At 57.4% G+C, this 25,873-nt stretch overlaps 1 protein-coding gene across 3 annotated transcripts in view; it reads left to right on the top strand.

Annotated features, from left to right (window-relative positions):
• TOM1 (target of myb1 membrane trafficking protein) overlaps nucleotides 1-6,962 on the top strand; it is a 36,750-nt gene extending 29,788 nt beyond the window's left edge. Inside the window, exons 12-16 of one of the 3 annotated variants that reach the window (XM_036296961.1) lie at nucleotides 2,118-2,193; nucleotides 4,381-4,419; nucleotides 5,513-5,572; nucleotides 5,996-6,035; nucleotides 6,118-6,962. In XM_036296961.1, the coding sequence (XP_036152854.1) occupies nucleotides 2,118-2,193; nucleotides 4,381-4,419; nucleotides 5,513-5,572; nucleotides 5,996-6,035; nucleotides 6,118-6,272 (370 nt within the window). In that variant the 3' untranslated portion in view covers nucleotides 6,273-6,962. Of the gene's footprint in view, nucleotides 1-2,117; nucleotides 2,194-4,380; nucleotides 4,435-5,512; nucleotides 5,573-5,995; nucleotides 6,036-6,117 lie in introns of all 3 variants that reach the window. The other 2 variants (XM_036296959.1, XM_036296962.1) reach the window with 2 other exon arrangements.
• The last annotated feature ends 18,911 nt before the right edge of the window (nucleotides 6,963-25,873 follow it).

The raw sequence follows: 25,873 nt of genomic DNA on the forward strand, positions 1-25,873 counted from the left end.
CCCAGCAGAAAGTGCCAGCGCCTGCAGGGGCAGCAGTGTGCCCCAGCTCGGAGTTCCCCAGCCCTTTGTTCTCCTGCCTGGCTCCTTCCTTCTGCTCCAGCTGCATCTTTAGTCCTGGTCACCTGACTGGCCTTTGGTCTCCTCACCTTGTCCTGTCTCCTGGGACTCTCAGACGCTCCCTGGCCTGTCTGTCCACCTGGTATCTGGTGCCGGCTCTGCCTCCACTCACCAGGAAGCCAGCCCCTCTGTTTCTGCTCCAGCCCCGACCACAGCTGGCACAGTCCTGACCTCTCCACCTGACCAGCCCTTCCACTCGGGGCACCAAGGAGAGCAAGGGGGCATCTGGACCAGCCAGGTCAGGGGCACCTCAGCCAAGCTTTGCCGGAAGTGGGAGGCCTTCCTCAGCTTCTCCCACATCATCGTTCTGGGGACACGGTCCACGCCCTGCCCATGCTGTGTCACCCTAAGTGTCTCATGTCCAGCTTCTGGCCTTACAGGGCCCATTTGAGGAGCAGCCCTCCCTCCTCTGTTGGGCATGGACCACAGACCCCTGGCCTAGGTCTGCAGCCCTGTCTGGACTGTAACATTGTCCTTCAGCGGATGGCTAGGCCCTCCACTGCTGCAGGCACAGCTCCTAGCGATGGCGGAGCCTCAGCCTTCAGGGCTGTGCAGGTGTGTGTGTGAGAGGGAGAGAAATGGGGGGGGCGGGGGGAGGATTAGTTATTAGGAGAGAACATGCAGTTCTTGGAGGGAGGGGAAGCATCGGTTTCTGTTTGTTCCAGGGCCAGACGTGCCCTGTTCTGCCTTATCCACCAGCACCTGTGTGCTCGGGCACAGGGACAGCAGCGTGACGGCTCCGCGCCTGAGGGAGCCGGCCTCCCTGGGCCAGGGCTTTGCGCAATCTTTGGCATCGCTTCCTCCTCGTTGCACTCACTGCCCAGATTTAGCCAGGGGCACCCAGCTGCTCTCTGGAAGGATGAGAGCACACTGCCCACCATCCGCCTCAGGTTGGCTCCAGCGAGACCCTGCAGATGGCCGGGCTCCAGCCCACTGGCCGGGAACGCAAGCCATGCAGCTGGGCGTGCGCTCACTCATGGCCGGCTCCCCTGGCTGACTGCACATCTTACGGGGGAGTGGACCCTGGTGCTCTCCCAAGTGGCTGCGTGGGAATTTGGGGGGCTTACTCAAGAGGCCCCTTTAAGTACCACCCTGTGCCATTCCCAGGAGGGTGAATGGGTATGGCAGGCATTCAATGTAACAACTCCAGTTTCCAAAACCCGGAGCTGGTGCAGCCCGGCCTCAGCAGAGGGTGGGTGCTCCCCCGCCCCGGTGCAGGGATGTCCCTTTGCACCTGGGATTCTGGGGCTCACTTCTTCACCTCAGTGCTGGACGGACCGGGGCTGAGGTCTCACCTCCTCTCTGCTCAGAGTGAGCATAAAGGTTCTCCCCACACGTCAGGGCTGCCTCCCCCATACCCCTGCCTCCCCCGGATACCCATCTCTCTGCAGCAGTCAGGGGAGGCACCAAGCCCCCTCGTTAGCCCAGGTCCTCCTCCCACTCCTGGTTTATTCTCTTGCTCCCCCTGAGACTTCACCTCAAACCCACCAGACACCCCCTTCCCTGCCCTCTGCCTGGGAGCTGTGGTGGCGCTGCGTCCCTGTCCCTCCCCCTCCCCCCTCCCCCCACCAGTGCCCAGCTGGCTGGCACCCCCAGAGGATGGTTAGAATCACCCTCCACCTGCTGACAGACTGGAGGGCTGGGGATGTTGTGCAGTGAGCCAGCACCAGAGGGCGCCTCACCCAGCCGCCCACCCGTGAGCTTACTCCCCATTCAAACGCAGCCTTGCTCAGAACCAGGGTTTGTAAATTATCAGATGGGAGCTGCTCAAACAAAGTGTCTGTATAGGAGCTCCCCATGAGCATGGGGTCACTGGCCCTAGTTCTCCTCCCTGGAGTTGGGCCAAATCTGATGTTGGCCCTTGGCAATCTGGTTCTGTCTTGGGCCAGCAGCACCCCCTCCCTCCTCCAGCTCATCCCCGCCCATCCCCCTCCATCACATCCGCGGGCATACCCTACAGCAAGGGCAGCGCTAACGGCATGGGGGCCTCTGTGTTTCAGGGTGAAATACGAAGACCCCCAAGCTACGGACGGCCTGGCTGGAGCCCTGGACGCCCGGCAGCAGAGCACCGGAGCGGTGAGCAGAGGCCCGAGGAGGCAGAGTGCTGCCGGGCCCATGCGCCGGGCCTGGCTCGGCGTGCCCCTCCCCCCATTTGGTGCTCCCGTTGGCCCTTTGTAGCTGATGTGCGTGTTCCCCTCTCACAGCTGAGGAAACTTAGTCCCCAGTTCACACGGGAGAAGAGTTAGAGCAGAGATCAGACCTGGCTCCCCCCGCATCGGCCCCCCAGCTGTGTCCTCAGGCCGGTGACCACCGTCCAGGCCTCCATTGCTTCCTCTGTAGGAGCTCACAGCTGTGCCCACAGGGCTGATAAATCGGATGCGTGAGCGTGTATTGAAGGCGCTTGGCCCAGACTGAGCTCAGTCAGTCCTCTGCCTCGAGTGTGGACGGAGGGGACAGAACAGAGAACAGGAGCCGCAGCGGCAGCCCCACCCCTCCCGCCCTCCGCCTTGCATTTCCTCCCAGCGCCCTGCCTGCCTTCCCACCGTACCACCCCCTGGACATCCTTGTAGTTAGTTCCCTTTACCTGCTGGCTGTGCACTGAGTGGCCGCCAGGGGCCAGCACCGAGCAGCTCTGTGGGCGACCCCTCCCCTTGGCCAGAGCTCCAAGCACACTGCCCATCCCTGTGACGTGTGTCTGGGCGCCGTCTGGACAGTGGGACTTCTGTCCCAGGAGGTGGACGGAGTTGCTCCTCGGGAAGTGGTTGGAGATGGCAGGGCCGGGTGGAGAGGCAGGCGCAGAGGCGTGGCCGGCAGAGGGGAGGGTTGGGGCTTGAGGCCAGGCCGGTGGGACTGGCTGGGGGGAGGCAGAGCCTGAGCAGCAGCAGGGACTGCAGGGCTCCGGGCAGCTGGGAGGAGGGTGGGCTTCGTTCTGTGTGAGGAGGAAGCGGTGGGCGGGTGTGAGCAGAGGGGCCATTCCTCCGGCTTCCTGTATAGAAGGACCCGCGTGGAAGGGGAGAGCAGTGAGGAGGCTGTGAAAGTGCTCAGCCCACTGGGGTGTGGTGGACGGGGAGCCTGGCTGACCCGAGACCCCCAGCATCTCAGGCGTCCTTCCCAGGTCAGAACAGGCAAGACCTGGAGCACTGGAGGCAGGGCCAGCGGGGACCGGGCTTCCTATGTGCGTTCCGCCCCCCATTTTTCTTTGTAAGCGGTGGTTTGTCCAGCCTGCGCTCTGTGCCAGGCCCTGCACTAAGCTCTCTACATCCCCCCTCCAGGCCAGCACAGACCCTTAAGGGGCGTCTCCCTTTCAACAAAGCAGAAACAGTCCCAGAGAGAGGCTGGGTGAGACACTGTAACACCTTCGCGTGGCCCTGGCACACGGAGAGGGATTTCATCTCTGTGGTGCTGCTGCCCAGGGTCCACCCTTCTGGTCCGTCTGGCTCCAAAGCCAGTGCTGGTACCGAGAGCCCAGGGGCCTTGGAGCTCAGCCTTCCTGTCCGAGGGCCGGCGTTCTGGCTCCAAGAACCTGGATGAACCGGGCTCTCTGGAAGTCAGCCAAAAGCACCTCCTCTCGGGCCACCTGGCCTCGCGGGCAGGGCCTGACACCACTGCCCAGCAGCACAATCCCAGCCACCCCTTCCTGTTGCAAACCCGGGAGCTGCAGCCCAGGGACAGGTCCCTGCCCGGGGCACACGGCAGCTCGGGCCCGCCGAGAGCTGGAGCCGGCTCTCTCCTCACCGCCTGGCAGTTACTCCGGGAGGAGACCCGAAACTGACCAGTGAGGCTCGGGCATCCCTGGTGGCCAGAGGTTTGAGTCACTTCACCAGGCGAGGGCAGGGCTTTCCTCCAGGTGCTCCATCTGGCTGTGGTGAGGCTCTCCATGGGCCGTCAGACGGGTCCCAGGCAGCCACGCCCGGCATGGAGTCAGTGCCCGCTCTGAGGCAGCCAGGCTGGCCCGGCTCACCGTCCTGTGAGGTGTGGGCGTGTGTGCCAGGCCCCTGTGGGGTCTGTCCAGGGTGGGAGGCAGAACTCCTGTTCTCCTGGCCCACCAGTCTGCTGGGCCCAAGGAGCCTCCTGTTGCCACCTGTCAACCTGAGGTGCCGTAACCAGTGTTTCTAAGCCCGAGGCGCCCGTAGGAATCTGAGAGCCAGCGGCTGGTGGCTGCCTGCTCTGCCGTCCCGAGGGCGTGTCCAGTTGGACCAGGCCGCCAGCCGCCCGGCCCTGCCCTGTCCTCCCGCCTCCCTCAGCGTGACCCTTTCTCACCAGATGGGAGGCGGCAGTGAGAAGAGCCTCGGGGACTGGATGGTGAGACAAGGCATGGTGAGGCCCCCCGAGAGCTGGGGCTGTCCCTCGGGGCTCCCCCGGTGCTGCTGCCAGAGGGAGCAGGAGCCTCGGACCCAGAGGAGAGAGGGGCCTGCCAGCCCAGCACTCGGTGGCCCTGCACCACTCCTGCTTTCTCAGCCTCTGGGGGCTCACTTCTGGCCGCCCAGGCATCCCCTCCGGCAGCTGAGAGCTCGTGGTAGAGGGCCCTGCTGGTGCCGCTGGTGCTGCTGGGAAGGCCCTCCTGCCTCTGCTCGGGGCTTCCTGCTCCCCACGGGCCTCAGGCTGGGGAAGAGCTGGGGTGGAACTGGCCTGGTTGGAGAGAGGCTCGCCCTCTTCCCCAGGAGCTAACTGGTGGCTGGCATCTTGAGCATCCTTCCACCACCGGCTCACTCGGTCTTCACAGCGCTGGGCGGTGGGCTGGCGCGGTGTTACTCTGAGGATGAGCCGGTGAGGTAGCCTCCAAGAAGGAGGCCCGCCCCCGCAGCCCCTGTCCACACAGAGCTTTGTGACCGGAGTGAAAAGTCCCCGTGCGCGGTCCCAGCCCCCCTAGACCCCCAGCCTGGCCTTTTCAGGTCATCTCGGCTCCTCCCTCCACATGGGTCCCTCCACCAGGAACTCGGTCTGAACGTGCAGGGAGATCAGCTGACAGCCCCTTCCCCACATCGTGCCCCCACCCAACCCGCTGGCTGAGCCCTCCCTGGGCTCCCTGCCTTCCGCCAGCTGCCCCTGAGCCTGTGAGCAGCCCTGGGCCTTGCACAAGCCCCCCCACCCCCACCCCTGCAGCCTGGAGCCTCTCCCACACCCTCGGGGTGGGAGCTGGAGGTGCATTTCTCCTCCTGGCCTGGCCTCTGCTTAGCCCACTGCCCGGCATCCCCTTGCCCACAGCCTGGCACCATGGGCAAAATTGTGGGTCCCAGGCAGCTGGTTAGGAGCCATCTTGGGGGAGATACCAGGATCTTGACTCCCAGAAGGGGCGGGCAGGTCTGACACCCCATTTCTAAGTGAGGAGGCTCAGGGAGGGTGACTGCCCCCAGCTGCCGGGCCCGCCCGGCCTCACCTTCCTCCTCCCTTCCAGATCCCCGTCACCCAGGCCTGCCTCATGGAGGACATCGAGCAGTGGCTGTCCACTGACGTGGTGAGTTGGGGCCGCCCAGCCCACAAGCAAAGGCTCAGGCCCGCTCCTCACCCACCTGACGGGGCTCCCCGGTTTCTCATGAGGAAGAGGCTGATCCTAGGGATGACGGGGACGGGGGGGGGGGGGGGGGGGTTGGGCGGGCATTGCTGTGGGACCCTCAGCAGCAGGCCGTGTCCCACCTTTAGAGGAGGGCCTGGCACTGCACCCTCCCCAGCATGCTGCCCGGGGAGGTCCCCATGGGTGCCAGCTGAGGGCAGTCAAGCAGCCGTGACAGCACTAGGCTCTGCACCTGCCACACGCGGGGAGACGGGGCCACTCAGCCCATTTCACAGATCAGGAGACTGATAGCAGCTGAGAGACGCATGGGCCCCGCCCAGTCCCGCGGCCCGCACCTGCCAGCTAACCTCTGCTCTGCTTTCTCAGGGGAACGACACGGAGGAGTCCAAGGGCGTCACCAGCGAAGGTAGGAGGCCCTGGCCCTGCCCGCCCACCCACCTCCCCTGCCCCGGCCTCGAGCCCACGCCAGCCTCTCTCTGTTTCTCTAGAATTTGACAAGTTCCTGGAAGAACGGGCCAAAGTGGCCGATCGGTTGCCCAGCCTCTCCAGCCCCTCAGCTGAGGGCCCCCCAGGACCCCGCCCCAGCACCACCCCTCGAAAGCAGACCCAGGAGAAGGACGACGACATGCTGTTTGCCTTATGAGCAGGCTGGCACCCTGCGCCCGGCCGCTGCTCCCACCCCTGGCTGGGCCTCTCCCTCCCTCGGTGTCAAGGCTGCTTGGGGTGGCGTGTTACCCCTTCTCTCCTTGAGGCTGGGCCAGGTTTGGGGAGTGGGAAGGCAGCAGGTGAACTGGGCGAGCAGGTCAGTTCCTCGTTGGGATCCTGGCCGCTCCTGCCGCCCCCACCCCAGCCGACCACTCTGACTGCTGAGACCTGGATGCCTGGACAGGCAGGCTGGCTGCTTGGGTGCCCCGGTGACCCTCCTGCCCTGGGTGACCCATCCCAGAGGAGCCCTCCAGAGCCCACACTGCCAGCCGAGGCCTGGCCGGGAGCTGGAAACAGAAGCTTCTGTTGCAACCTCTGGTCCCTTCCCCGGCCCTGCCGCGTGGAGCCGGAGGCTCTGGCCCGCTGTTGAGGGCAGGGTATGTGGCTCAGCTGCTCGCTGTCCAGGTACGAAGCTGCACTTGGTGGGGCAGAGCGCCCGGCCCTGGCTGCAGGGGAGGGTTCGGGGTGTGCCTGGCGTACCTGCGGCCCCACCATCTCCTCCCCTGTCTTTCCCCTTCCTCTTCCTGCCCGCTGGGCGTGGGTCCCCCACCTGTTGGTTGATCCTCTTGTACTGGGAGAGGTACCCTTATGTCCCCAATTAAAGGTAGAAAACCACCTTGACAGCGTTCAGGCGCCAAGTGGGAAGTGACTTCTTGGTCTCTCCAGGGAGGGGGACAGCTTTGTCGCTGGGAGCTGGGGGCCGGTGGCCATCCAGGGAGGGCATCTCAGATGGCCAGGCGGAGCAGCAGAACTGGCAGCCAGCAGCCCCTCGCGCCTCACACAGGCTCAGCATGCTTTGCCCTGCCGGGAGGCCCATTGCTGTCCCTCTGAGTGACGTTCCTGCATGCTCAGGGCACCTTCACGCTGCTCCCGCCCCTGCTGGGGGAGTGGGGGGCAGTTACAGGCAGGAGCACAGTGTAGGGTGGCGGGTGGGGGGTGGGGCTCCTGCAAGAGGAGATCGCCATCCTGTCGGGCACTGGACTAGGCTATACGCAGGCTCATGGGCCGTCACAGCAGCCCTGAGCAGAGCAGTTACCACTCGTCACAGACGCTGAGGCTCGACTCCGTCATGGGCCATGCTGTGACTGGGCCCCTTCTGCGCCTCGTGCCCCCACGTGGACACCAGCACCCATCTTATCTGCTTAGATCATGCAGAGGTGGCCAGGTGCTGGGGACTTTGGCCCTGGTCTGAGTGTCCACCGGCTGTATCTTGCCAGCCCGGCTGCCTCTCCAGCCGGCGTGACAGCAGGTCACACCCAGAGGCCCTTCCTGGGCCGCCGCTGACTGGCTGCCACCACACCACACGCCCACAGTGTCTGAAGCCGAGCTGGATTCTGTGCTCAGTCCACGTGGTGGAGCAAGGCCCTGGCGCACCTGGGCTCTGTGACCCTCACTTGCGTAACATGCACCTTTGCCACTGTGCCTGCATGGTTGCCGCCTGGGGGCAGTGACTGCGGGGCGTGCACACACTCGCCCACATGCGGTGCGGTCAGCAGTCCTGGTCAGCTCCGACTCCCACAGACCTTCCCAAGGCCTGGCCTGGGAGCCCTGGAGACTGGGCCGTCTCACAGGACAGAGGGATGGGCTCCGTGAGCTCCCTCCCCTGTCCCTGCAGCCCCAGCTCTCCACGTCCCCCTCCCTCCCCACCATGCCCAGCTGAGCTGCTGTGTGCAGTGCCTGGCCAGGCCTTTTCACCTCCCAACAGCTCTGGAGAGAACAGTTTTGACCACCGCTTACCAGTGGGGAAACGGGCTTGGGGGAGCAAGGACTGGCTAGTCACATACTCAGTAATGCGAGAGTGGGACCGGTCCTTTACACACGGTCTGCTGGGAGCCCCAGGGAACCAGCCGTGACTTCGGGCTGGTGGCCCTGTTGAAGCTGAAGTTCCGAGTGGTTTGTTCTTCCCTGCGGATGGCATCTGCCGAGTGCCAGCTGCACACAGGGCGTGGGCCTCGGTGCTGAGGATACAGGTGAATGGCCACCTGCCAGCCCTGTTGGGCCACATGGGAGGGAAGGGGACAAAACGACAGACGTAAGTTCAGTAAGTGCCACCTGCTCTGAAATGGAGGGGAAACGGAGGCAGAGTGATGGGAGCTGGAGGTGAGGGAGGGGCCGAGGCTGGAGACGCAGGGTGGCCCCAGCGCAGAGCCCCACAGGAAGGGGGCCAGGGAGACCACCCACTTCCCCTGGAAGGGGCAGCACTGGGCATCCCCTCCTAAGGCCCCTCCAGAGAGAGGCTGTTGGGCTGAAGGCAGGAGCACCGCGCTGGCCAGGCTGGGTTTCCTGGCGCAGGCGATTTGGACCAATCATTCAGCCACAGGAAGTCTCTGGCTCCCACAAAAGTGGGCCAGCTGCTGGCGGGGGCCTTGGCCGTGTGCCCACAGGACAGGATTAATGAGGCACCAGCAGCTCTACTGGGCCCAGCTGCCTCAGAGGCAGCACATGTCCAGGGGGAGGGGTTGAGGGGAGCCCAGCTGGTGAGAGGGTGGGAGAAGGGGGGCCTTGGAGGCAGCCCCTGGGGCCTGGGAGGAGGTGCTCGCCAGAGCTGCCTGGAAGCCCTTGGCAGAGGCTCCGTGCCCTCCTGGCTTCCCTGAGCCCCCAGGACCCACACGGCCTGGGCACTGCCCCCCGATGTCAGCATCCAACCTCCCCAGTTGTCCCATAAAGCCTGGCATGGCCGCTGCTCATCGTGAAATGTGCTCAGCAGTCACCCCTCATGGGGTGGTAGTGAGGGTCAGCTGGAAGGACAAGGACAGCACCTGCGAGAAGATGCTCCACGCGTCCTCAGGACGGTACCCTCCAGCCAGGCGCCCGCCAGAGCACTGCCCCTGGCTCCGGGTGGTCTGGGGACCCCAGCTCTCCAGGCTGCTCGCTGCCTTCAGGACAGCCTCCACTCCCACGACAGCCTTGGGCCTGGGCTGCTGCCCCGAAGGGGGCCCCCAGGAGCGAGGAGGATCCCCCAGGTGTCCTGGACCAGGCTTTTGAGGTGGCAGGAGCTCAGGTGAGTGCTCGATGGTGACCACAAGGTGGCAGCAGAGCTACACATAGCAGGTCCTGCAGCGGGGCACCCGGGGAGGGAGGGTGTCTGCCCACCAGCTCCTGCACTGCCCCTCTGCCCTCGGTGCCGCCACACAGGGGTCTTGAACCCAAAACCCAAGCCCCCCACAAACTGCCCTCTGCCTCAACACCCCCACGCACTTTTCTGGGGGGGGCTGGGAGCTCGAGCGGGAAGGCTCTACAGCAAGCATGTCAAACTCAAAGGCTAACTCAGGCCAAATAAGGTGTACATCTATGTGGGCTGCAAAAAACCAAAAGCTTCGATTTTCGTAGAAACATAGCTTTATTTCCATAGAGACATGCTGAATACAAAGGGCTGAAATAAATGTCATCGTTAACATAAAATAGAACATTTTTATTAAAAAATATTTTTTTCTTAGGCATTAACTTACCAGACACTGAATAACTGTACAAATTAAGCGTAACGCAAATAAACCTATTTTTCTTGTTTTCCAAAAGCGAAATATTTCCTGTTGCGCAACACCAAACAAGTTAGTCCAAGACTAATGACGTGGCCATCGGCCGCTAAAATATTCCCCGCTAGTATTAGTGGAGAGAAATGTGTGCCTGCGTGTAAGGGGCGTAAGGGAAATGAATGCAACATGATCATAGTAACCAGTCATTAGCGAACATTGTTGTTCATTAATAATTATGTATAATGGGATATTGTAAAAATTAAGTTACGAAATTTTCATTAAAACGTTTCTTACATACTGTTATGTTGGCTGGGCCACAGACATTCGTGTGGGCCGCATGCGCCCGCGGGCCACGAGTTTGACACGCTTGTTCTACGGGGAGACACCTGACCCACGGGGTTCTGGGGAGGGTTCAATGAGATGGGCCGGGGGGCAGCAAATGGGAGCTCTGGGTGGGCACAACCCAGCCCTGTCCCCTGTGAGCCCCTGAGCTGTGGGCACCTTCTCCATGGTGCCTGCGCAGATGCATGCGCGCGCACGCACACACACACACACACACACAGGCCTTCTCAGTGTGCACAGCATTCGGGTGTGTATTTCCCATTCTACCTACATTGTTAGAAAAGCAGAGTTCACGCCAATAACTCCGTCAGTTCAGCACCACGATTCCTCCAGCACTGCCCTTCCCTGTGTGTGGCTTCCTTCTCCAACAGGGAGAACCCGGTCCCGTTATCCTGGCTGACCTGCTCAATCCTGCCAGTAGCCAGTCTCCCCTGCCACCGCCCAGCCTGCCAATGCCCTCCTCCCCTCGCATGGGTCCCCTCTCGCCTGGGTGCACCCCAGAGCCCCTGCCCAGACCCTCCTCACCCAGTGCAGCCTCCTACCTCACCCCAGCAGCACCTGGTCCCGCCTAATGGCTTTGGGACAGATGGCTCAGGACAGGAGTGGAAGAGGAAGAGGAGGTTTCGTTTTACGGGTGATCAGAGTAAGCCCTGAAGTGATGTCTGAGCCCCATTGACCCACAAACCACCCAAACGTGTGCAGTTCCTGTCTTTACCCCTGCAAACTACCCCTCCCACCCTCTGTACAGAAGCCCTGGCTCAGTGCATCAGTTACCTCGTGTGGCCACAAGGGGGCGCCACAGACGGGCTTAAACAGCAGGAATGTACTTTCTGGGCTAGAGGTCACAGTGCCCGCCCGGCAGCGGGGTTTCTTCTCCGCGTGTCTGTGTTCTTTAATCTCCTCTTATAAGGGCACCCACCGGTGGGATTAGGACCCGCTCACCTTAGTAACCTCCTTTCGCCTTAATCACCTTTTCAAAAGCCCTGTCTGCATACATACAGTCGGGTTCTGAGGTCCTGAGCGCTAGGACTTCAACAGATTGGGGGGGGGGGGGGGGGGGGGCGGGGCTGGGGTTGGGGGGTGGAAACTCACTCAGTCCACAGGCAGATAGACCTGCACTCCCTGGGCATTCTCCCAGGCTCACTGCTCTGCTCTGCACACAGCCCCAGGGCAGCACCACCCTGAGCCCCCTCACTCCCGCCTCCTCTCCTGCGGGCGGCTTGCAGGTCCATCTTCTGGCCAACCTGGTCTTCACAGCCAAGAAGGACCAGCCAGGGGACCAAGGGCAGACCAGATGGGGGGAGAGTGGAGGAAAGGCCACAGGTGCGGGGCCTGGGCAGGGGCTGGCCTCCCGGTCCCACCTGCTGTGTTTCAGAGCAGATCCAAGGTAGTGAGCTGGCAGGGTTCACAACTGCCCTCCCCAGAGCAGGGCCATGCTGGGCAGCAGCCCCCAGGCCAACTTCTCCCCGTGCCTCTGACTCAGGACTCTCTGGCTCTCCCTGCCCCTCCCTAGGCCAGCCTGCACCCTCTCCCCCACCATCGGGCGGGCGGACTCCCTGCTAGGGCTGCCCTTCCAGGCGTGGCCGACAGAGGGAGGAGCCCACAGCAACCACGGCCCCAAGCCCCAGTGGGTCAGAGTCACCTTGGCAGGGCCACCTTGGCATGGCAGACAGGGAGACAGGCCCAAGGCAGGGAGGGGCTGCCTACCACCCAGGGCAGGGGCCTGGGAGGCTCCTGTTCTGGCGGGCCAGGCCCGGGAAGAGGCAGCCCCACCCCAAGAGCTCAGGGAGGGCAGTGGGGAGTCCCCGTTGTGAGGGACCCAGTGTCTGGCCCACACAGCCGCTGACTCGCTGCTTGATCTGAGGCGAGCCCTTTCCTCTCTCTGGGCCTCAGTTTCCCCATCCATTGCCGAGGGGAGTGAATTAAGTAATCCTTAGGCCTCTTCCCACACGGCCATTCTGCCCACTCAACCTCCAAATTCCACAATCCTCCCTCCCTCCAGAGAAGAAAGAAGTGAGAGGCAAGAAACCCTCATAGCAGATAGGGGACATGAGGCCTGGGTCCGCCCACTCCTGCACCCACAGGCGTGGGGACACCTGCCACACAGGTCATCCGTCGGACAGTGTGGGTGTGTGTGAGGGGGGGCAGTTACCAGGCCTTGGGAGCCTCCTCACAGGGAGGGGGGACTGGATGCCTCTGGGGAGCTTGGCAGGCTCAGGAAGGAAGTGAAACCCCAGCTTGGAACATCCTGCACTCACTCCACCCCAGCCCCCAGAAACGGGAAGCAGGTGCCTCCCCCAGAAGGAGGGCAGGGGGCAGTCCATGCTCCCTGCCCGCAGATGCACTTGGGGGTGGCACGCTGTGCTGCGGCTCCTGAGATGGAACGAAAGGGAATCTCCATTTTAGGAGAAGTGAGGCTCAGAAAGGTTGGCTACCAGTCCAAGGTCACACAGCTGGGAAGTGGACAGGCCCCCCTGAGTCCTCTTTTCTGGGAAGAAAGGGTGCATACGGAGGTTGGGATGAGATGCATTTTTTAAATATATTTTTATTGCCCTGGCCGGGTAGCTCACTTGTTTAGAGCACCGCCCTGATTCACCAAGGTTGTGGGTTCCATCCCTGGTCAGGGCACATACAAGAATCAACCAATGAATGAATAAATAAGTGGAACAACAAATCCATGTCTCTCTCGCTCTTTTTCTCTCCCCCTCTGTTTCTCTAAAATCAATAAATGCAAATTTAAAATATGTATATATATTTATTATTATTGATTTTAGAGAGGAAGGGAGAAATAGAAACATTAATGATGAAAGAATCATTGATTGGCTGCCTCTTGCATGCCCCCCACTGGGGATCAAGCCCACAACCCGGGCATGTGCCCTGACTGGGAATCAAACCGTGACTACCTGGTTCATAGGTCGACACTCAACCACTGAGCCACACCTGCTGGGCAAGGATGAGATTCATTTCACTCTGGGGCAGGGGCTATGTTTGAGGCTGCCTGGGGCCAGAAAAGTCACAGTGTGTGTGTGTGTGTGTGTGTGTGTGTGTGTGTACACGTGTGCACAGGCAAATGGGTGTGTGGCCCCAGGTCTGTGGGCTAGAAGGCACTGTGTAGTCTGCAGAAGCTTCCTGGCCACCCGTAGGCAGGAGGCTGGCAGGGACGGGCAGGGTCCCTTCTCAGGGGTGGTTGGAGGCCGCAGGTTGAGAACAGCCCGTGCCTTCTGGCCCCTCCTCCATCGCTCCCGTCCCTTTCCTCCCGTCCATTCACCACTGGTCCATCCCCATCCTGCCGCAGAGGACATCTGCCAATCAGCATCCTTGCTCCATCACCGCTGTCCAGAGCCCGCAGACACCTGCCACTCAGAGGACACCAGGGCTCGTCGCACAGACAGGACCACGGGGCACCAGCTGACAGGCGACAAGGTCTTTTCTGCCTTCCTGCCCCCACCACCCCCCACAGCCAGGCCAGAGGGAGGGCAGCGAAGGAGCAGCCACCCCACCCCCTCCGAGTCCCTCCAGCAAATCCCTGAAGTGGGAGGGGAGGGGAGGTGGTGGGAGTCAAATCAGCTGTGAGACTGAACTTTGAGGCTGGACTGAGCCAGTGAGGAGAATGTTAGCAACATTGCCTGAGGGGCCCCAAAGGGGGGGGGGCGGGGGGGCGCATTTGTAGGCATGGCCCAGGGCAGTGGTGGGAGGAAATGAAGGATGTTACGATGTCGGGGTCAGGTTTGCAAAGAGAACTTACCTCTGCAGGGAAGAGGAAGGTGGCCCGAGGTTCCAGTGCCCCCTGGAAGAGGGGGGAACAGCTCAGAGACACAGAGACAGCCACCCGGGTGGCTCAGGGGCTGAGCAGCGACCTGTGAACCAGGAGGTCACCGTTCAATTCCCGGTCAGGGCACATGCCCGGGTTGCGGGCTCAATCCCCAGTGGGGGGGCATGCGGGTGGCAGCCGATCAATGATTCTCTCTCATCCTTGATGTTTCCGTCTTTCTCTCCCTCTCCCTTCCTCTCCGAAATCAATAAAAATACATTTAAAACAACAACAACACAGAGACAACAGAGGAGTCAGGGGCAAGTGAGCCGCCACCCCCTGCAGGTGGCCAGGTACAGGGCGGGGAGGGAACAGTGGCCCCGAGAGGGTTTGGTGTCTTCCGTGGCCGAGTGTCACCCCGAGACCTTCGGTAAAGGCTCCGCTCACCAGCAGGGAGGTTTGCGGAAATGAGCCGGGAGGGGTGAGGTTTCGCGTCTGAGTCAGCACAGGCCGGCAGGACCCTCAGGAAGAGGCGGGAGCAGCAGGGGAGGTGGCGAAGTGGCCCAGGGGCTCTGAACCCTGAGGACTCTGCTCTCACTGGACATGAGGGAGGGGACTGGCCATCAACTCGGCCCTCCCCCGGGCAGTGTCTTCCTCACACGAGGCCAGAATGAATTTCAAAAGGCTAATCTGACATTGTCCCACAGGTCCGCACCCCCGAACCCCAACACAGCCCTGAAAGCCTTCGTTTGCTCTCAGGTTAAAGGTGAACTTGCTGGCCCGGCCTCCAAGGCTGTGCAGGGGGAGGGCAGGGCCCTGCCAGGCTCTCCAGGAGCGGGACACTCAGACACACAGGCTGTCCTTCACACCTGACCCCAGGGCCTTTGTACCGGCTGCTCCCTCTAGAACTGCCCGCCCCCCAGGCAACTTACTCACCTCTCGGGACCCTGATCTCCTGACCAGGTCACTCATCCCTCTGGGTGCTCCTCCGCGGCTGCACTGGCAAGGAGGAGTGGAATGGCCACAGAGGCTCAGAGCCCACGCCTTACACCCGTCCTCATCATGCCCTGACACCGGGCCCGCCTTCGCTGCATCATGAACAGATTAAACGACCCCACCGTTTACCAGGGAGACAGGAGAACGGTCCCCGGAGGGGCTGTAGGTGCCACAGACGCCGTTCCCTTGGTCCACAGCGAGCAGGGCACCTGGACTTGGGCAGCCCAGTGTCCCTGAGTCCTGTGCCCTGCGGAGAATCCCGTGACACCAGGCTCCAGGTGATGTCTCTCCTCCTGCAGGGCTCAAGTTCAAGCTACATGCATGTCCCAGTCTTCTGCTCGCTCGCTTCAGCGAGTGGGGAAGGAACCGGGTGGCAAGGCCAGGGCACTTATCTTTATCAGTGATCACAAGGGCAAAAACACAATAATCATTCCTTTCTACTGAGAAATCAGAATGAGCCAGGTGCAATGCAAAATATCTGGCATTGGTAATTTCATTTCAGACAAGCCTCGGAGGTAGGTACTATTATTACCCCCATTTTACAGACAAGAAAACTGAGGCCCAGAGACATGTAGAGGCTTGGCCAGGTCACAGGACTTATTCCTACTGGATTAAAAGCCAGGTCCTAGGGATGTGCTTAGCCACCAGGATTTAGAAGGAAAAATAGCCCAGGCGTGGCTCAATGGTCGAGTATCGACCTATGAACCAGCAGGTCACGGTTCAATTCCCTGTCAGGGCTCATGCCCAGGTTGCAAGCTCAATCCCCAGTATGGGGGCATGCAGGAGGCGGCTGATCAGGTAGCTGATTAATTATTCTCTCTCATCATTGACTAGAGGACTTGTGTACGAATTTGTGTGCGGGGTCCAACCCCAGCAGGTCCAGGGGTCCCCAAAGGTGTGGATGGAGTCGGCGAAGAAGGAATGACACAGAGACAGCGTTCAGTTGATCAGCAGCCTAGCCAGGATCTCTAGCCAGGATCTCCAGCCAAGTTCTGGTCAGGATCTCCAGCGAAGTTCTGCTGTTTATTGTCTTGTTACATCCGTATTTATACCAGTTGATTTTAATCCTGTCAATTTCTATTACAAAGGTTAGGGCGTTTCTTATCTCCATTCCAGGGAGTAAAGATTATGTAGCTTAAGCATGATTGTTTGTAGTGATTAACTGCCCGCCTGGCACTTAGTTAAGGAGTTTCATCCCCTCCCTAACTTCAGGGAAAAATTCCTACCTGGGGAAACAACCTTTCTCGGAGAGGTGACCTTGGTTAAAACACACAGCGCTAAGGGGAGCAAACATATTAAGAACAGTATGCTACATACGCCAGGTCCCTTGAAACATATGCTGTGCAGATGTTTCTATCCTGCAGCGACTGTGTCAAGCAGCAAGGATGGACCGGCTTCCGGCATTTGTGAACCAGTGATTTGTACACCAGTGGGGTCCCTCGGCCTGGCCTGCAGGATCAGGCCAAAACCGGCTCTCCAACATCCCCCAAGTGGTCCCGAATTGCAAGAGGGTGCAGGCCAGGCCAAGGGACCCCACTAATGCATGATCAGGGCCAGGGAGGGACACGGGAGGTTGGCCAGCCAGGGAGAGACTGAGGGAGGGCTCCAGGGTGTGTCCGGCCTGTCTTGCTCAGTCCTGATCCGCTGGACCCCAGCAGCAAGCTAACCTACCGGTCAGAGTGTCTGCCCCCTGGTGGTCAGTGCACATCATAGCGAGCAGTTGAGCAGACACTTAGCATATTAGGCTTGTATTATATAGGATGTTTCAAACCCTCCCTCCCTCTTCCTTCCTCTCTGAAATGAATATGTATGTCTCCCCTCACAGACCTACAGGTTGAAAGTCCACGCGTCAGCGGGTTTGGCCTCTCCCGGGGCCTCTGGCCGAGGTTGCAGGCAGCTCAGTGTGCCTTCCAGACCTTTCCCTGTGCCCGTGCTCTGTGGGTCTCGCCTCCGCCTGGAAGGACACAGTGGCTTAGGGTTAGGGCCCACCCTCCGGGCCCCATTTTAACTTCCTGGCCTCATCTTCACCGGATCTCCAAAAATAGTAACATGCTCCCCGGCCTGTGTGGCTCCGTGGCTGACCAACGACCTATGAACCAGGAGGTCACGGTTCGATCCCCCGTGTGGGGCGTGCAGGAGGCAGCCAATTAATGATTCTCTCTCATCAATGATGCTTCTATCTCTCTCTCCCACTTCCTTCCTCTCTGAAATCAATAAAAATATTTTTTTTAAACACAGTCACATTCTGAGGTATTGGGGGTTAGGGCCTTGACAGATGAATTTGGGGGACCACATTTCTGCCCATAACAGACCTAAGGCTACCTTGAGCTTCACCCCAAGCTCTGCATGGGCACAAAGATGCCATTTCAGTCCACCTGTTCCTTCTCGCGGAGCCGAGGCTGGGCTCCGGGTAGGAGGGAGAGATCCGAGGGAGAGCTGTCCCTCCCCCTTCGACCCCACCCCCCTCCTCCCGGGCACAGGCCTGCTCCCCCAGCATCACTCCACCCAGCACCCGTCACACACACACCAGCTGCCTAGCCAGCTGCTCAGGTCAAAGTCGTGCCACACAACCTGTGACAAGGCTCCTCCCTCCCTGGGTGCCGCATAGGGGAGCCCTCAGGCCTCCACTCCCAGCCAATCAGAGCACTGATGTGGTCCTTCCTCCTGCTGTCACTCAGACTTGCCCCACCCCCAGCCCCGATGATAAAAGTTACATTTTCTATAGAAATGTAGGGAGTAAAGTTATAAAAATTAATAATTTACTTTTAAAATATACATATATATTTTATTGATTTTTTACAAAGAGGAAGGGAGAGGGATAGAGAGTTAGAAACATCCATGAGAGAGAAACATCAATCAGCTGCCTCCTGCACACTCCCTACTGGGGATGTGCCCGCAACCAAGGTACATGCCCTTGACCGGAAGGAATCCAACCTGGGACCCTTGAGTCTGCAGGCCAACGCTCTATCCACTGAGCCAAACCAGTTAGGGCAATAATTTACTTTTACCTATAATCAAGTAAAACACTCCAGAAAACTTAAACATATATCTACAGTTGACCCAGGAATTCTGCTCTTGGAGTTCTAGTTAAACCCATTATCAAAAAAAAGCATAAAACACTTTTTTAAAATATTTAATGAGCCAGAAATATATATATATAATGTATGTATGTATGTATGTATGTGTGTATGTGTATGTGTGTACCGGACAGAGAGACTGAGTGATAAAGCAAATATATTTTTATTTGCTCAGCTGGTGTGGCTCAGTGGTTGAGCATCGACCTATGAACCAGGAGGTCACGGTTCGATTCCTGGTCAGGCCACATGCCCGGGTTTCGGGCTCAATCCCCAGTGGGGGACGTGAAAGAGGCAGTGATTCTCATCGTTGATGTTTCTATCTCTCTCTCTCCCTCTCCCTCCTCTCTGAAATAAATAAAAATATATTGTAAAATAAAATGACAGTTGAAGACTGCAGTAGTATAAAGATGAATATAGATAAAGCCAGGCTGGCTTCATTATTCTATATTTATTATGATTGCATTCTTTTTTTTTCCCTTCTGATTTTGAGAGAAATTTAATTAAAACATTTCTGGGCACAAAGCCTCCTTTGCATCCCCGAGAAACCAGCTTACTTACCTGTGTTACCGGACACTAAACAGGTCCGGTGCTGCCTGGCACTACTTGAGTCAAACTAAGCAGAGACAGATGGGGTTGAATCATATATGAGCGTTTGTTACCATAACGCCAGCTGCATGGGGGAGCAGCAGGTCGCCCTGGAAATTCTGCTCTCGCCCACCGGGCCAGCTGGCTGCTTATAGGCGAGGGAGAAAGCTGCGTGCGGCTGCGAGCTGGCCAGTAGCCGGGGAAAGAGGAGGGAGGGCCCACAGTCTGGCTTTCAGGTGCTTGAAGCCCGATAACAAGGCGGCTAATCTTCCATGATGTTGGAACACTCAGCCCCGCCCGGTCCTGGGGCTGCAGAACCATCAGCATTCCTGAGGCCGGCTCCCAGAACGGAATGGAAAGGGGTCAGGGTCCAGGCACAGCAACCCAGTCAAAGCATGTCCTGTCCTCCTCTGCTTTTAAAATGCGTTTCTTTTTATAGCCCTGTTTTCCTTCTTGCGACACATTCCCCCAGGTTCCCAGGGTCTGTAAGGAAACCTCTTACCCACAGTCAGCAAGGTGAATAATCATTAAACCACTGTGGCCCTATTCTTATCACGCGCCCGTGACCCCTATGACCTGCTCCCTCCCCCTCCCCTTCTTCCCCCCTTTGCCTCACCTTTCCATCCAGACCTCGGCAGGGAGGGGAAGGCAGGTAAGTATATTCAAAAATAAAACAGACAATTCTCTGACATGAGTTATGCCCCTCCCCTAGTGTGTGAAAGCCACTGAGATTGTTTTTTGTTTGTTTTTTTGTTTGTTTGTTTTAAATGTGCCTTCTTATCTTTCTCAATAGGAAAAACAAGTAGGAAGCAACCCTTTAACAGCAGGGGCTGGGCCCCTAGGATACTAAGGTGTTGAATGAGTATGTCCACTGAATGGATTTTTGTGCAGCCTTCAAAATAGTGCTTACGTGAAAGGGTCTTGTACGAATTTGAAAACAGTCATGTTAAGCAAAAGGGAGGAAAAGGTATAAAACAGACATTATAATGGCAGTCAGCCCTAGCCAGTTGCTCAGTGGTTAGACTGTCAGCCTGTGAACTGAAGGGTCCCGGGTTCGATTCCCATCAAGGGCACATGCCTGGGTTTCAGGCTTGATCCCCAGTAGGGGGCGTGCAGGAGGCAACCGACCAGTGATTCTCATTGATGTTTCTATCGCTTCCTCTCTGAAATCAAAAAAGGATTATTTAACAATTTTGTTTGTTTAAAAGTCAAGGAAGCCAGTAGACCCATGGGGTGTCGTAAAGTGAAAGGAGCTTGCCTCAGTTTTAAGATGGGGACACGGGCCCCAGAGAGACGCCAAGTGCGCCTTGAGCCGGGCAGAAGGACATGTCCCGGCACTCAGTCCTGCCAACACCCTGCCGGGGACTGAGGGGCGTTTGTTAAGGTCCCGGGTGAGTGTCTGCCACTGCCGGGCTCTAAGCCGCCCAACCCAACAGCCCTGCGCGGTGAGAGGAGACGTTTGGGGTAAAGAGGCAGGGTTTGGGGTAAAGAGGCAGGGTTTGGGGTAAAGAGGCGAGGCGCGCAGGGTTCCCACCCAGGGGCCGCTCGGGGCGCCGGATCCTGCTGAGTAATCCTTTCCCCAGCCAGCGCGAGGCTGCGCCTTTCTTGCTGAGTCAAGGACACCGGCGGCTTTTTGCTGAGTCACGGTCCCGAGGTCTGTTTTCGCTGAGTCACGCTCCCAGCTGCCCCGGTTTAATCCCTTGGGCCAAAGTCCTGGCATCCGTGGAGCAGAGGCAGCGACTCCCTGGGGCCCGGCACGTACGGACTGGCTGACCTCAGAGTCCTGGCAAAGCCAAGCCTCCCTCCCCCCTCCCACAGGTCCTCAGCCTGTCGTCCTCCCTGTCCCCGATTTAGGAAACGAATATTTCTCAGTAGCCTCCCACAGGCCAGGGGGCTTCGTCAGGTCGTAGAGCAGGGTCGGGTGGACACTGAGGTCCCAATTAGAGGGACAACGGCCAAACAGCCGGCCGAACTTTTCCAAAACAAGATCCTGAACCGCTGGCTGCCCAGAGCAAAGAAGCAGGACAAGGAAATGCAAGGCACCATCTGGGTTGGAACCCCCCCAGGGCCATAGGCAAATCGGAGGTGTAGGCTTTAGTAATGAATGCGTAAGGAAGTCAAATTTCCTGGTGTCTGTGATTGTGCTGCGGTTACAACAGACTATCCTGGTGATGAATTTGGGGGTAAAGGGATATGATGTCAGCAACTTACTATCAAGTGAGCCAGAAATAATATGTATAATATATATAATGTATGTATGTATGTGATGGAGAGAGAATGAGTGATAAAACAATATGACAAAATACTGGTGAATCTAGGTGACAATATACAGGAATCCTCTGTACTTTTTATTCTTTTTAAAAAAATATATTTTTATTGACTTCCGAGAGGAAGGGATAGGGAGAGAGAGATAGAAACATCAATGATGAGAGAGAATCACCTATTGGCTGCCTCCTGCATGCTCCCCACCAGGGATCGAGCCCACAACCCCCAGCATGTGCGCTTGACCGGAATCGAACCTGGGACCCCTCTGTCCGCAGGCCAACGCTCTATCCACTGAGCCAAACCAGCTAGGGCTGTACTTGTTATTCTTGCAGCTTCCCTGGACATTTGAAATCATTTCAAAGTAGTTACTTTTAGAGAGAAAAGGAAAAGTAAAGTCGGGTATCTGAGATTCAAAACTCCCAAATGAGAGTAAGGTTTGTCAGATGTTAGTGACCCCACCCTACTCAGAACCATCCAGAAATTTCTAGATAGGAAAAGACTCTGGCAGAATCCTGAAAGAGGAACTGGATGCGGCTCTCTGACCAAACCTGAGTTCCTCTGTGCCAGCACCTCCCACCCCAGCCCTGTCCTGAGCTTCTTACAGATATTAAACCGACTTAATTCTCACCACATCCCCTTGAGCTGATTTTGTCAGATGAGAAAATAAAAGGTGGGAGGGGTTAAAGTGCACACACGTAAGTCATGGATACCAGCTTTGACTGCAGTTCTCTTGCTAAGAGCTCATTGCTTTAAACAGTCTGCACTACCTGGAAGTGCCTTGGTCAGGTTGGACCAGGTCTTGGGGCCACAGTCAGGCTCCATATTGGCCAGGCCATCACTGGGCTGTGCTCGTGGAGGCTGGGCAATGTTGGAGAAAGATGTTGCTTTTTTCTACACCGCCCCCCAACGGCCTCAAGCTCAGAGTCTCTGGACGGCTGGTTGTTTTTGAACTTGAGTGTGTTTTAGAGACAGGTGTACCTGACCTTGAGTCCCAGGTGAGCAGTGTGACCATAGGCAGGGAATTTAACTCTGCTAAGCCTCATTCATGAAAAATGTAGGGATTGGCTGCCTTGTGCCAGGCTCTGGGATAGGGAGGTAAACTCCACACGGTCCTGGCTGCCCTCATGGAGCTCACCTTCCCTGGGTGGGAGCCCCTGGGGCACAGGGAGCTCAGGGGAGGCCCCATCATGTGAAGGGAAAACATCAGGAAAGTCTAGGCTGAGTCTGTCCCACAGTTTGATTGACATATAGTTGCTCTGGCCCGGTAGCTCAGTTGGTTGGAGCATCGTTCAGGTACACCGAGGTTGCGGGTTCGATCCCTGGTCAGGGAGCATGCAGGAGTCAACCAGTGAATGCGTGGAGGAGTGGAACAGCAGATGGATGTTTCTCTTTCTCTAGGGTCAATTAATGGAAAAATAAATTTTTAAAAATTATCTTTTTAATAAATGTAATTGACATACAAAACTTTACATATTTCAAGTGTATAACTTGATTAGCTTTAACAAGTACAACCTGCGAAACCATCTCCACAATCAGGATAAGGAACTTATTCACCACTCCCAAAAGTTTCCTCACAGTCCTTTGTAAACCCCTGTCCGTGCCCCCTTCCAGGTCTGATTAGATTTTCTAGAATTTTATATAATTTTATATATATTTTATATGTAATTTTATATTTATGTAAATAGACAGTAAGCTTCTTTTTTGGGGGGTCTGGCTTGTTAAAAAATATATTTTTATTGATTTCAGAGCGGAAAGGAAAGGGAGAGAGAGATAGAAGCATCAATGATGAGAGAGAATCATAGATTGGCTGCCTCCTGCATGCCCTCCTCTGGGGACCGAGTCCACAACCCACGTGTTCCCTGACAGGGAATCGAACCATGACTTCCTGGTCCACGCTCAACCACTGAGCCACACCGGCTGTGCTGTTTATTCCTTTTGATTGCTGAGTATCCAGTGTATGTCATACCACCATATGCTAACCGGTTCCCCTGCTGACAGACATGTGGGTTGTTTCCAGTTTGGGACTATTACAAATCAAGCCATTGTGACCATTCATGTACAAGTCTTTGTGTGGATACATGTTTTCATCCTCATCCTATATAATAAAACCCTAATATGCAAATTGACCAAACGGCAGAACAACCAGCAGAACGACCAGTCGCTATGATGCGCACTGACCACCAGGGGGCAGACATTCAACGCAGGAGCTGCCCCCAGCCTGCAGGCTCCAGGCCAGCCAAGGCGGGTGCCAGCAGGGGCCCCCTGACCATCCTGCCAGTTGCCCCACAGATCGGCCATGATCTCCGGCCAGGCCTAGGGACCCTATCTGTGCACGAAAGTTTAAAGCTACACCTTTTTTTAGTGGAGGGAGGGGTAGACACACCCTTCCCCTAGCAGGAAGGTAGTCCAATTCCCACCAGTAGTCATCTTTTGGAATGTTAGTTAGTTTGCATTTCAATGGCTACACCTTTTGCTAGCTGACCTTCTCAGAAAAGGTCAAGCCGACAAAAGGTGGCTCCTTTGAAATCAGCTTTCCACCAGTAGTCCCTAGACAGAAAAAACATGGTTTAAAGTTCTGCAATATAATGTTGGCCATCTATCTTTTAGGGATTTTGGTTTGCTCTTCCCTTGTTTATTGTGAGAATGAGGAAATCATCTTTTCTGTCAGAGAACAGTTTAGACAGCCACAATGTTGAGCTGCCTGACTTGGCAGCCGCTATGTTGGCCGCATGGCATGCTGTGCCCCTGGGGGCCGCCATCTTGGAACAACAAAGGCCCCGCCCTCTGACTTAGTCAATCACAAAAGGAATGTCTGCTCACTGAGGCAGGATGGGATTTCAGGGGTGGAGTTTTAAGGCAGAGTTTTACTAAGGAAATGCAGGTGGGGCAGAAAGTGTGCCTGCCTCTCAGATTTATTTATATCTTTAATGCTTAATAAATTAGCAATCACAGTCTTAATAAAAAAAAGAGTGCCATGGTCACCTCAATGTGGTTTCTTGTTCAAATTAATATCTTAATTTGTGTTTGAAATCTAAAATCTGTAATAAGAAATGAAATCCCACTGCCGAATCCGCCTCTGGTGTGGAGAGATTCAAAGGTGGCAGGAGAGGGCAGAGCTATAAGCTCTCTCATAACAAGATTGAAAGGGCGAGTCGTCGCGGGGCCTGACCATGCTGCTGGCGGCCTCGGGCACCGACTCCCCAGCCCACGGTGGGAGCCCGGCGCAGGCTGCCACCCACCTGCCACCCCCGGACCAGACCCACGTGGCAGCAGCGGTGGCGGGGCGGGGCACGTGCCCTAGCCCGAGGAGATGGAGGAGAAGGCGACCGCCAGCGCCCCCGGGAATGAGACGGAGGACGTGGACTTCCTGTCTGGGCTGGAACTGGTTGATCTGCTGGACCCCCAGCAACCGGACTGGCCCCTGGAGCCTGGGCTCAGCTCGCCCTGGGTGGGGGGCTAGGACTGCGCCCTCCATCTTGCCCTGGGTCCTCCATTTTTGGGGCGGCCGCCATGTGCTCAGGCGAGTGCCTTCTTCCCGGAAGCCCAGGCCCCTGCTGACCACGCCCAGGATTTCTTTAAACTAACCAATGACAATCAAGGGATGTGCGCACCATAGAGATGACCACATCCTGTGTAACAAGAACCCGACTCGCGCCTGGCCAATCGGAGGGGCCCACAGTCCCCTTCCCTGCCCTTACTATAAAACCCACAATCCCATCAGGCCTCGCTCTCGGCCACTGGGCTTACCGTTGCATCGGTGAGTGTGGTCGGGGAGCCGAACTAGTTCGAAATAAAGGACTCTTTGCTTTTGCATCGGACTGACGGGCTCCCTGGGGGTCCTGGGAACCTTGAAATCTGGGCACAACATTTTGGGGGCTCGTCTGGGATTCCCAAGACCATCGAGGGACCCCTGATCCGAAGAGTCTGACTGACCGCGGTAGGTGTGTGTCCTTGTATGTTCTGTTCAGTGTGAGCTCGTTTCTGGAATCTGGAATTGCCTGAGGGGTCTAGGCGGACGCGCCGTGAACGACCACAGGCGGGGGAGAGTTGGAAGACGTTCCGCTCCCCAGGAGGGTTGGATATGCCCCTCACCCCAGGAGGGATGGATATGCCCCTCGTGGATTTGAGACGAGGCGGGTTGCTCCTGCCGGTTTGGCGTGAGGCCAACGTCTAGCTTTCAAGGGACGTGCGCGCCATGGAGATGACCACATCCTATGTAGGAAGATCCGACTGGCGCCTGGCCAATCGGCAGGGCCCACAGTCAGCTCCCCTCCCCTCACTCCACCCCCTATTAAAACCCTGTTTTTCCCACGGTGGGGTCATTCTGCTTCCGGTTGCTGCGTCGGCCGGAAGGCAGGGTCGAGTTAGCTAGCTCAATACAGGACCCTCTGCTTTTGCATCGGACTGGCTCCCTGGTGTGGTTTTCTTGGGGATCTTGAAATCTGGGCATAACAGCAACAGGCAGCCCGGACCCAGTGGTTGTCTGGCTTTGGAGCTACGAAAGGCTGTGGACCAGAGCAGCGGTGCAGTCACCTCAGTTGTCTTATCGGGGAAGTTGGGGACAAGAGGAGGAGTGAAGGAGATAAAGAATGGATGGAAAGGTGTTCCGTCAGCCAGCTGGGCTTCTCCTGCCCTTTTTCGGCTCCCAGCCCTCCCAGGGTGCTCACGATGAGCACCCAGGGTGGACGGAAAGGGGCCTCTGACTAGCTCAGAGACGTGTGCCTGGCCACCTTGCAAACTAGAGACCTAAAGTAACCACAGAGGGTGGTCTGAAATGAAAGCTTTTTTCCTAACTGAAAGCAGTTTAGGGTGGGTAGTCATGTCCTAAGGCAGGATTTTTCCCTAAGAAAGGTTCATCTTCACCTAAACTAAGCCTAAGATGACATGTCTAATAGGCCTTTGCAAAAACAAAGTAATTTCCCTCTCCCACACCCCCTCAAAGCCCAACTCGCTAGACCATAAACCCCCTCATTGTTGAGTTGGTTGTTGACTGTTAACTATACTGCACCCATCTAAGTAAAAGAAGTATGTCTATCACTTTACTTTTTTT

The sequence above is a fragment of the Myotis myotis genome, unplaced genomic scaffold (genome assembly GCF_014108235.1).
Source record: "Myotis myotis isolate mMyoMyo1 unplaced genomic scaffold, mMyoMyo1.p scaffold_m19_p_3, whole genome shotgun sequence".
Taxonomy (NCBI): Eukaryota; Metazoa; Chordata; class Mammalia; order Chiroptera; family Vespertilionidae; genus Myotis; species Myotis myotis.